This window comes from Phascolarctos cinereus, unplaced genomic scaffold (assembly GCF_003287225.1).
Source record: "Phascolarctos cinereus isolate Bilbo 61053 unplaced genomic scaffold, phaCin_HiC Scaffold_5;HRSCAF=322, whole genome shotgun sequence".
Taxonomy (NCBI): Eukaryota; Metazoa; Chordata; class Mammalia; order Diprotodontia; family Phascolarctidae; genus Phascolarctos; species Phascolarctos cinereus.
Window position 1 is genome coordinate 436,144,201 of NW_027555958.1, and position 12,634 is coordinate 436,156,834.

The 12,634-nt window shown below is 38.0% G+C and overlaps 1 protein-coding gene across 1 annotated transcript in view; it reads right to left on the reverse strand.

Annotated features, from left to right (window-relative positions):
• SYDE2 (synapse defective Rho GTPase homolog 2) overlaps positions 1-12,634 on the reverse strand; it is a 98,103-nt gene that overhangs the window by 37,540 nt on the left and 47,929 nt on the right. Inside the window, 1 exon segment of the mRNA XM_020988734.2 lies at positions 8,071-8,197. Coding sequence (XP_020844393.1) covers positions 8,071-8,197 — 127 coding nt within the window.

The following is a 12,634-nucleotide window of genomic DNA, read 5'->3' on the forward strand; positions in this document are numbered from 1 at the left end:
GGGTTTTTTTGTTGTTGTTGTTTTTATTTCTAACTCTGTAATTTACTATCTCTGTGTTCCTGGGCAAGTCATTTAACCTTTCTTGGACTCATTTCCTTTTTTCATAAAATAAGAGAACTGAACTAGATTACATTTAAGATTCCTTTTCAGTTCTAAATCTATAATGACATATTTTGTATCCTACCATCAAGTAGGATCAATTCCTTTCACTAAGTCACCATGACCACCCATGGCCAAATATAAAAACAGATTTGTTCAAAACCCTTCATAATTGGAAATTGAGAGGATGCCCATCAATTGGAGAATGGCTGAGCAAGTTGTGGTATATGAATGTAATAGAATACTACTGTGCTATAAGAAATGATGAGCAGGTGGACTTCAGAAAAACCTGGACAGACTTGTGTAAGTCTGATGCTGAGTGAAGTGAGCAGAACCAGAAGAACATTATACGCAGTAACAGCCACGTTGTGCAATGACTAATATTGATAAACTTAACCTTTCCCAGCAATACAAGGATCTAAGACAACTCCAAAGGTCTCATGATGGAAAATGCTATCCACATCCAAAGAAAGAACTATGGACTTTGAATGCAGATTAAAACATACTACTTGCTATTTTTTTTTTCTGTTGAGTTTTGTTTCCTCTTTCTGGTAGTTCCTCCTACTGGTTATAATTCTTACTTACAACATCACTAATGTGAAAATATGTTTAATAGGAATGTATATGTATAGCCTATATCAGACTGTGCACCATCCTGTGGAGAGTGCTGGGGAAGGAGGGGGAGAAAAATTTAAAACTCAAAAGCATATGGAAGTGATTGCTGATAAACCAAAATAAATTAAAAAATTAAGAAATTAATAAATTTTTTAAAACCCTTCATAACTTAGCCCCCTCCTACTTTTCCAGACTTCTTACACTTTACTCCCTGCCATGTGATCCAGAGACACGGGCATCCTGATTGTTCCATGAACAAAACACTCCATTTCTTGGTTCTGTGAATTTTCTCTGGTTGTCCCCCATGCCTGGAATGTTTTCCCCTTCTTCATCACCAACTACTTGCTTCCCTGGCTTCCTATCAGTCCCAACTGAAATCCCATCTTCCACGGAAAGCCTTTTCCAAGCCCTCTTAATTCTAGTGCCTTCCCCTCTAGTAATCATTCCCTATTTATCCTGTATATAGCTTGTTTGTATATATTTGCTGGTTGCCTTTCCCATTAGACTGAGCACCTTAAAGTGAGAAGCTGTCTTCTGCTTCTGTTTCTATTTCCAGCACTTAGCACAATGCCCAACACATAGGAGGAACTTAATAAAAGTTTACTGACTGAATGACGACTGAATGATTGAGTCAAACTCAAACAAAAAACCACACATAAGATCAAAGGAGTTTAAAGGAAAAAAGGGTTGAGAGTGGTCTTTCTCTTCTAGGCAAGGAAGCAAATCACATTCAGAAAGAAGCCATTAGGGAAATTTTTAACTGACTTTTTATCCGGCATGTGTTTTCTAGTAATGTCTTCATTATAAAAACAATTCCCATAAAGTTCAATAAACTGGGGCTTTCTCTGTTTTAGTCAATTATAAAATGATTCATTACATCATTAATTCAGATAGGTCTGGTGTACTACAGAAAAGATTCTACATACGATATACTAGAGAAAATACAAAATTCCTTTGACTTTGTTACTTCTCACTTGATTACAAAACACATAAAATATGTTTTGAACATTTTAGCCAGGGGTGAAGAATCTGAAGCCTTGCTGGAAATCTTGTTTTGTGAAGTCTGGATTCATTGAAAGGTTGCACTTGAGGACCCAGAGGGCCACACGTGGCCTCGAGGCCACAGGCTCCCCACCCCTGTTTTAGGCAAAGACTAACTCAAGTTTTGGGTATTATAAATATGTGACCATGCTCCTCCCAATAGTCCACATTTCTTAATATTTATATAATTAACAGGTCTGTGTTCCAGATAAATGACAAATTGGTAATGACTTGGAAATAATTTGGCAGCAAAGTTTTTCAGGAATTGTGGAATGTGAAAGGCAGTATGCCATATACATAAAGTTGGCCTCAAAATCAGAAAGACCTGAATTCAAGTCTTGATTCTGACACACATAGGTAGCGTGATGCTAGGTAAATCACATAATGTCTCAGTGCCCCCAGATAACCCTTTAATACCATAAGTTTCGGAGTATCAATCCGCACTGGGGAAACAGAGTTCACTTGGAGTTCCCTATACTAATGAAATAAAAGGTCAGTTAAAAAAAAAAGTAGAAAGCTGGATATTTTATATATATGAAAGGAAAAATATAATATTAAATTATTTATTACTTAGCACAGATCAGCTTTTTCCTTCAAAGAAAAATGTCATAGTAAAACTGAGAGGCATGACCTACGAACTATAAGTAATTTGTGTATGTACTTCTTATTAATGACGTATTTATTGACTATAGCAAATATTCATAATAGAGTTTTCCTGCCCAAAAGATGAATTTTTCTTTAATCTCTGTATAAGGTACATGGTCCCTTTTCACATAGAACAGTTAAATGATAAAAAGGGACAAAAAAGTGTTTTTATGCAAAGGAAAAGATTTACATTACTTTTTAAAGGATGTAAGATATTGTTCCTGTTGTGGATGAACATTTTTCTACCTAAAAGGATTAAGAAAAGGACTTTGTTTTAATATACACTGATAAGATATATGTATGGAAAAAAGGCTTTTAGATAGGATCTAGGCAGTTTTGAACAGAAAATGTTCTGTGACATAAATATGAAGACTCAAATCTTTCTGTGACAACCTATGAAATAACAACATATGAAAACAGTTTGATACTTTAAAGAGGCAGATAAAGAGCTTTCATTTATTAAAAATATATAATCGTAAACAAACAAGCCACTTCAAGGGCACCAATTCTACCACTGGCTTCATTATTTCTTTTTTTCAGACCTATTGAACTGTTAACGTTTTCAGACTTTACCCAATGATCCAATGCTTAGTACTGTGCTGGCACACAGTAGGCACTTCACAAATGTTTACTGACTTCCTGATATGTGAATTCATGTGGAGCAAAGATATGATGCAATACCATTACTAGTGGTCAGTTTCCCAAACCAGCAGTACCATTTATTTGGAACCACAAGAATTTAATTAGATAAGTGGAACTCACTACTGGCTCCACTACTGTCATTTCTTAGAAGAAAATAACTCTAGATTCTCTTGGAATTACTTAAAAGCAACTTCAAAAAAGAGAATATGTATATGGTCAATAAATGCCTAGTTTTTAAAAGAGCCAAGAGTTACCAAGTACCTTAATTTTAGGGCAACTATGTTACAATTATATTGTGATCCGTTCTTCACTCTTCACATTTCCAAGAGCTGAAAATTTTCAAAAGTTAATATTCTGCTAAAGGAAAGGATAAGTATACACCACATCATTTCCACCCTTTTACATAAACGTATTCTGACAGTTATGTCATCTAAATAAAGCTTCATCACTACAAAATCTGGTCCCATCCATGCATTATTCTTATTAGCTAGGACTAACAATTTCGGCATTAATGAACACACATACTTCTCTTCGGTGCACATGAAATGGGCCTCTTTCTTAATATACAATTTTAGTTATATTAAGAAAGTACCAAAGCTGTAGTGGCCCATATGTTCTTCTAAAAATGCTAAAAAAAAAAAGTTTCTTCCTATTAATCAGCAAGCATTTATCAAGCACCTGCTTTGTGCTAGGCACTATACTAGGTACAAAGGATATAAAGACAAAAATGAAACACGCTCTACTCCCACAGAACACAAATTTGGATATAAAAAGAATGTATATAAAATAAATACAAAGTAATATGATGGAGTTGGGGCACAACAGACCTATCAAGGCCTTGTAGAGGAAACCAAGGATTCTAAGAATCACAGGTGAGTGGAGAGTACAATAGAGCATATGGAAAGCCTGGGCAAAGGCACAGAGGTGGGAGATAGTGTCATGGGTGGGCTATTTTATTCGTTGGATTTGTAGCTCCAGAGCCCAGAGCAGAATAGACACTTAATAAATACTGATGATTATTGATTTGAGGAAGAACAGCAAGAAGGGCAGTTTCGCTTGAAGGCTGGAAAGGTGGGCTGGAGCCAGGCTAGGAAAGGCTTCATATGCCAAACAACAGGGAAGTCTGTATTTGATTGCAGGTAATAGGGAGCCACTGGAACTTTGAATATGGGGGTGACATAGTCAAGCCTGGGTTTCAGAAGTATTATTTTGGCAGCTGTGTGGAATGACGAGTCAGAAAGGGGAGATTTGAGGCAGAGAGAGCAACTATACAGATTATAAAACAAACACATCACATGCCAAGATTTATAAAGAAGAAAAATCAGCTTGAATATTTGGTTCACTTTCTCTTTAAAAAGCGGCAAAGTAATCTAACATTTGATGCTAAGCATAACAATTAAACCTAGCTATAAAATATAATAATAACCTACTTACAGAGATATCACCTTCTAGCTATCTTAATCCAGCCTTAAACCAGAAATAAATGAAAAAGGTCTCAAAGCCTCAAATAGCCATCACATCCCCCTCCTCTACCAGGGACTTTATTTAATTTACAAAGTAGCACAGCCTTCATACAAAATAAGGTAACAGACTGGAAAATCTAGACATATGGACAACAGGAATAAGAGACTGCTGACAGCAGAGAAAGGAGACAAAAAGTTATTTAAAATGGAAAGAAAAATCATAAAAGCAGAGCAGTACCGGAAACATTTGCTGTAGAAGCAATAAGTTCTATGGACATCACCATAATGCATATAACACAATAACAATATGTTGTGATAAACAATGATTTATTAGTAATAATAACTGGACTCATCCAGGTTATTAGGTCCAGCATGCCATTTAATAAGGAAAGGAAATATTTAATGCATTTTAGGAAATATTAAAACCAGTTAAAAATGTAAAACAAGTTTTGGCACTTAAAGGGGTAATAAAAGTTAATCATTTAAAAAATTCATTTATGTTGAATACTTCATTCCCCAAAAAACATATTTAATTAATTACTATAAATTACCATACTATAAACCACATACACACAACACAATGCATTACTAGTGCTGACTAAAAAACTATCATAATATTGTCACAGATCTGAAAGTTCCAAGATATTCAAATATGAAATAAAAGTTCCAGCTACATTTCTGTCCTAGCATAGAGCAGTCCAACCCTTTATGATTAGTATATAGTAATGGAGACTCTCAGCTCATGTGTAGCAATTAGACAATATGGCCATTAAGGATTCAATTTCAGTGATTTTCCAAACAACTTCAACACTTCTCTCCTCTGACACGGGCCCCCCTTGCCTCACACCTGGACTACTGCAGTAGCTGCCGATGGGTCTCCCCATCCCCAATCTTTCCATACTCCAATCCATCCTCACTCAGGTCAGACCATGTCATGCCCTATTAAATCAATTACGATGATTCTTTATTGCCTCCAGGATCAAATATGAAATCTTCTGTTTGGCTTTTACAGCCCTTCATAATGTGGCTCCTTCCTACCTTTCCAGTCTTCCAACATGTTACTCCCCTCCATACACCCTACAATCCAGTGACAATGGCCGCCTTATTGTTCCTCACACAACACATTCAATCTCCCGACTCTAAGTATTTTTACTGGCTGTCCTCCATGCCTGTGACATTCTCCCTTCTCAGTTTCCCTGGCTTCTTTCAAGTCCCCACTGAAGTCCCACCTTCTACAAGATGTCTTTTCTTTCCTTAATCTTCACCTCTTCCCTCTGAAATTACCTCCAATTTATCCTGTATGTATCGGGCTTGCATAGTTGTTTGCTGTCTCCCTTATTAGACTGTAGGCTCCTTGACAGCAGGGACTGTCTTTTGCCTTTCTTTGCATCCCCAGCACTTAGCAGAGCCTGGCACATAGTATGTGCTTAACAAATGATTACTGATTTGGCTCAGAACACAAGTTTATTTCATAAATATTTTCATAAGCTATAACATCTATATTATATCATATTATATTATATTGCATTACTATAATATATATCTATATTATATTACATTACTGTTATTCCTAGGACAGGCTTGAATAGGTTATTTTAATAACTTTTAGTAACTATTTGCCAACCAAAGAAGGCAAGGCATGGTGTCCAGGACTAGTGAGATCATAGTCCTGCTGTATTCTGCTCCCGTCTGTTTAAAGCTGGGTTCATTTCTGGGTATCATATGTTAGTAAGGGCACTGAAAAGCTTGAGAACGTCCACAGCATGAAGATCAGGATGGCCAAAAGGCTAGGATGGTACACGAGGACTAGCTGAAGAATCTGAGGATGTTTCACCTGGAAAAGGGAAGACCTAGGGAGACATAATAGCTGTCTTCAAGTACTTAAAGGGCTTATGTAGAAAAGGAATTAGATTTGGCTAGGAATTAATCGATGACCAGAAAGTACAAATAATGACATTTAGGCTTGGTACAAGGAAACAATTAGAATTCTTCATCCTTTAAAATAACTTCAGCCCTAGGACTCCCACTTCATGATCCCTCTCACCCATGGTGCCCCTACCTCTGACTGGAGGATGGTGAGCTCCTCCCAGACCCTCCATCTAAACAGGGTACCAAGGCAGCCATCTCTTCATTTCCCACCTTACTACACTCCTCTGGACGTCTCCATCATGCCCCTGCCCAGGGTACTCTTCCCCTTCCCTGTTTTCAGTTTCTTTTTCTGTGTTCTCTTCCTCTATTAAATTATAAGCTCCTTGAGGTCAGGGGCTGTCCTTTTTCATATCTGTATTCCCAAATCTTAGAATAGTGCCTGGCACATTGTAAGACCTTAATAAATGTTTAGTGACTATCAAAAAGTAGAATGGACTGCCTTTGATGGTAGTGGGCTCCCCTTCACTAAAAATCTTTTTTTTTTTTAATCCTTAATGATCACTTGTTGGGAATGTTGTGTAGTGGGTTCCTGTTCACTTAAAAGTTGGACTCGATGGATTCTGAGGTCTCTTCCAACTCTGAGATTCTGTGATTCCTACCAGACTGCAAATTCCCTAAGTGCAAAGACTATATTTGGTCTTTAACCCCCTGAAGTCTGTTTTCCATCCTAGCCATTCTATCCTACTGAAACAATCCCTTCAAAGGGTCACCAATGACCTCTTCCCAATAATCAGATCCAATGGTCTTTTCTCTATACTGACCTTTCTGTAGCATATGACATTACCGAGTACTCCCTCCTTCTGGATACTGTCTCTTCCTTTAGCTTCTAAGATGACATACTTTCTTCAGGTTGTCCATGTGTATCTCAACTATTTCATCTGTCTCTTTCTAGCTTCTTGTCCTTTTTCTGATTCCACAACACAATCTCCAAGGTTCTGTTCTCAGACTTCTCTCTCACCCTTGCCAATCTCTTTTACTTCCAAGACTTCAGTTATTTCCTTAGAGTGAGATCTCAGAAGTCTTTTAGCCCAATCCACGTCTGAAAGGAAATTTCTTCTACGACATCACTGAAAAACATTCACTACCAGCTTCTGGATGCAGTCTTTTCTGCTTCAGGTGATCTCAAATTGTTAATACTGTGCCAAAAGCTGTGTTTTATAAATTCCACCCCCTGTCTGTTCCTAGTTCTGCCTTCGGGGGCCAAGCAAAAGCAGGTCCTGCCCTACAACCCTTAGAATACATGAAGAGTGCTAATATGCCCCATTATCTCCTAGAAGCCATCTCTTTTTTAGGCTGCACTCAGAAGGCAGTGCAGGACAGCAGAAAGAGCAACGGCTCAGGAGTCAAAGCCTTTAGGTTCACACCCTACCTCATGACCTTGGATAAGTCACTCAACTTTCTTGGATCTCAGTTTCTATATGTATAAAATGTGGGAGCTAGATCAGATGACCCCTACGACCTACACTCTTTTGCTCCTTGCTAGTGAGGAAGCTAGGGAAGGAAAGATGATGGCCTGAAACGAAGATTCAAGGTAAACCTACATGTGATTTTACACTGCTGAATTAGAACTTCAGTTTTCTCTCCTAAGATTATAGTCTTTCCAGAACAATTATATAAAAGAAAGGAAATGCATTACCTGTGATTACATTAATGTCTGGATATTGGTTTTCACACAGACCAACAGCCTTGCTATCCTTCTCAAATGCTTCTCGAAGTTCTTTCTTGACTGCCGCTGAACCACATAATCGGTATAGGCCTACTACCTGGAAATAAAACCAGGGCCATGTTATGATAAAACATGATAAAAAGAAAAATATCTATTTTATATAGCCTATATGGTTGACATTAACATTACAACGAAATATTTTACAATGACATTAAACTTTAAAATTCCTCAAAAACAAGATTATGAATTTCACAGAAACCTACTTTTTAAATTTCTAACCATTGTTCTGCAGTATCTTTCCCACAGTTCTGGATATCTGTATCTTACCCACTCTAAATTCCTTTCCCCGTGCCTGTGCACTAAACAAATATCCCTGTGGTCAGACATTTAGAACTTGCTATATTTTACTAAAGGTATAGCACGCAACAAGGCTGTAGTAGGTTAGTCATATAACCATTGTTATTTTGACATTCCAGTAACTAATCCACCTTAGACTGGTTCAAAAAGAGAAGAAAACAACTTGCCTCATACTTCATTACTAAATTTCATTCTATAGTGTTACAATAAACTTGCTGCTGGATCTACCTTGTAAATCTAGCAAAACGACCATTTAATAAAGGCTATCTAAGTGAAGAAGAGACTAAGATTGGTGCCTATACTCTTTCATTTCAGTTTCCTATTATTAAAAATAATAACAATGAACTGAATCTAAAGTAAAACTTTAAATAAACAAACATTAGTAAAGTATAGGCAAAACAAAAGCTCCATGGACAAAAACATATAATATAACTTAATTTGCTGGGAGAAAGCACCATGGTTTCTTACCATCTGCTAGGCCTAACAGTTAAATCTTCATCAGGATGAGGAGAAATAAGCAATCTGTCTGGGGTGTTCTTTAAAGCCTCTGCCAAGGTTCTACAACAAAGACTATTTTCAAAATTGAGTCAGTGGGTTGGAAGTAGGCTGCATCACAGAGGGGAAGACACTATTCAGAATGGGTAAGAAACTGGCCCAGACACAAGAAACAAAAATAGGATGGATAAAAAGGCATGTCTTGAAAGAAGGGGCTGAATGGAAAGATTCCCTAAAGATTAGTGCCTAGGACTATTCTTATTTAAAACATTTACAAATTATTTAAAGGAAGACACACACTGTAAGTTCAAAGACTTCAGTTATAAAATACAAATTGCAAGGAAGATTTTTAAGGCTATATCAATGGGACAGAAAGTGCCAAATGGGCTTCAGTGGGCAAGTCATGAGAAAAGAACTGAAGAAAACAAAATCCAATATACTTAGTGGGATCCAGGTTGTTACAAACCAAGAAAGGAAGCTAGGAATCACTAAAGACTGTTTCCTTAAAAGCAGCACCTCAATGCGCTGCTACAGTCTAAAAAAAAAAGCCACCAAATCCTGAGGATCTAGAACTATATTACCATTAAAACAAAAAAATTACTCTTCCACTGTATAAAACTTTTATGTATCTACATCAAGAATACTTGATAAACATAAATACCTTCTGGTCAAAACTCTATGGAAAGGAATAGATAGACAAGTCCATAAATGACGAAAAAAAATCTGAGCAGCCTTTTTTTTCTGACATTGTTTCTGGCTTTATGACTGCTGCTGTTCTAAGAGCTATAAAAAAGCTTCTGGCTTTTGGACTGAAAGAGCACCAGAAATAGATACAGCTTGAGAAGATAGGAGCTCCACAGCCATGTGCCTGCCCAGCAGGGCTCTGCATGGCAATGATGTTCCAACTGAGCAGGGCACAGAAGAGCAGCATCTCCCTGAAAGGGCAGTCATTATGTGTCCAGAGGAGTCCAGCAGGAAGAACACAATGGCATAGTCAGAAGATAGCAATGACCCTACAATGCCAGAGGCATGAGCTGCCTCTCCATGGATGATGACAATGAAGATGATGATGATAACTAATACATATAAGTGTTTTACAAAAATTATTTCATTTTCCTCAGAACAAGCCTGGGAGGCAAGTGCTATTATTACCACATTTTACAGTTGAGTAAACTGAGGCACAGGAATTTTTAAGTGACTTTCCCAGGGTCTCCTAGTTGGATTTGAACACATCTTCCTCTGTTCAAGGAGTATCCCATAATGACAAATGGTTCCTAGATGCGTGCTTCTTACATGCATTCACTCTTTCCACAGATGATGCGTATTACTGTGGTAGAGATGGGCCCCAGGTTCATAGCAGAAATGTCCTTTTGCTACTCTTCTTACTACACCATTTCATAGATACCCTTGCTTCACAAAAATACTGTATATAGTTCTTGTCGCTGCTTATCAATCAATCAACAAACATTTATTAAGCACCTGCTATGTGCCAATCCCTGTGCTAAGCTCCAGGGATACAAGAAGAGTACCTGCCCTCAAGTAGCTTACAATCTAATGGGAAGACAACATGCAACCAAATATACACAAAGCAGGCTAAAGACAAGACAAATGGGAAATAACAGAGGGCAGGAACTAGAATTAAGAAGAATAGGGGAAAGCTTCCTGGAAAGAGTGAGATTTTAGTTGGGACTTAAAGGAAACCACAGAGGTTAGTAGGTAGAGCACAGGATGAAGAGCATTACAGGCATGGCGACAACCAGAGAAAATGCCCGGAGCCACGAGGTGAAATGTCTTGTTTGTAGAACAGCAAGAAATCCAGTGTCACTGGATCAAAGAATGCATATTGGGGAGTAAGGTAAGAGGAAGTCAGGTGTGAGGGGCTTTGAATGCCAAACACAGCATTTTGTATTCGCCCCTGGTGACAACAGCAAAGCAGTGGAGTTTACTGAGTGTGGGATGGAAGGTGGCATGCTTGCACCTGCACTTTATGAAAATCACTTTAAAGGTTGAATGGGGGATGGACTGGACAGGGGAGAGACTTGAGGCAAGCAGACCCGACAAAAGGCTATTGTTATAACCCAGGTGCAAGGCGATACAGACCTACACCAAAGCAGTGACAGTGTCAGAGGAGAAAAGGGGGTGCATGCAAAAAATGATGCAAAGCTGGCGACAACAGATTGAATACAGGAGGTGAGAGACAGTGAGGAATCCAGGACGCCTTCTAGGCTCTGAGCCCGAGGGACTGGAAGGTGTCATCTCCTACAGCAAATGGGGAGAGAGACGTTCAGTTCCGGGACACGTTTGAGTTTAAGACACCTAGTGGGAGTCCAGCTAAAGATGTCTGAAAGGCAGTTGGAGATGTGAGACTGGAAGTCAGTAGAGAGGCTGGGGCAGGATAGAAGTCCTCAGCACAGAGATGAGTTACTTTAGGGCTAGTGTACAAGATTTTGTTGGTGTAGGTATTCCTCCTTCACTAAAGGACATCACAGTGCTTGTGACCTTCTAAGGCAGAAAAATAATCCAGTGGTAGAGAGATTCTTTGAATTCAGCTAGGCTAGTCTTCAAACAACATCTAGGCAGTCACTAGGCCCGTTTTCTGCAGCCTTTCCAGTATGGTCAGAACTTGTGCTCTTCTGACACAACTTTACCTGAGAACAGTAACAATACTTCACTATGTTAATAACTTGAAAAATAAAATGATACGGAATTTAACATATTAACATACTGATCACATCTCTGCCCTTACTGACCAAAAGATAACAGTCTGCTAGCAGGAACAAACATTAGATACATGCTCATTTGCTAACTCTTATGATCGTTAATAATATCTATAGTGACTATCTATATTATATAATCAACCTACATGTCTATATTGTGTAATTAATATAATAATATCTACTAATCATTCAGTTACTGATAGTTAGCAAGCAAGCACCTGCCCCATGTTTACTGAATCACGACAGCAATGACAAGAATGGAGTGTTGGAGGCTACACTGTGGTTCTTCAAGCACTGTCCTCCTAACAACACTATGTGATACATCCGAAGAAAGAACTATGGAGTGTGAATGCAGATCAATGCATACTATTTGCTATTTTTCTCTTCTGTTTTGTTTTGTTTCCTCTTTCTGGTGGTTCCTCGTATTAGTTCTAATTCGTCCTTACAACAATCACTAATGTAAAAATATGTTTAATAGGAATGTATATATGTACAGCCTCTATCAGATTGCGCACCACCTTGGGGAGGGAGGCAGGAAGGGAGGGGAAGAAAATTTTAAAACTCAAAAGCTTATGGAAGTGATTGTTGCTAAATCAAAATAAATTAATTAAAAAAATAAAAATAATTGCTGGTTGGTTGACTGATTAACTTTCAAAAAAGTAAAGATATGCTTCATGAACAAGTGCTCAACCTGAGAGGCAAAGGTTGAAGAGAAAAAAAGCGACAGTTAATTTTAAACAATTCAAGCTGCAGGAACCATTCTGAAAATTAATTTCTTCAATGTTATCCCTAAATCTTACTATTGAGTTGATGGAACCCAAAATAAACTCAATAAAATTTAAATCATACTTCAGGGGCAGCTAGGTGGCGCAGTGGATAGAGAACCAGCACTGAAGTCAGGAAGACCTCAGTTCAAATCTGGCCTCAGACCAAACACTTGACACTTACTAGCTATGTGACTCTGG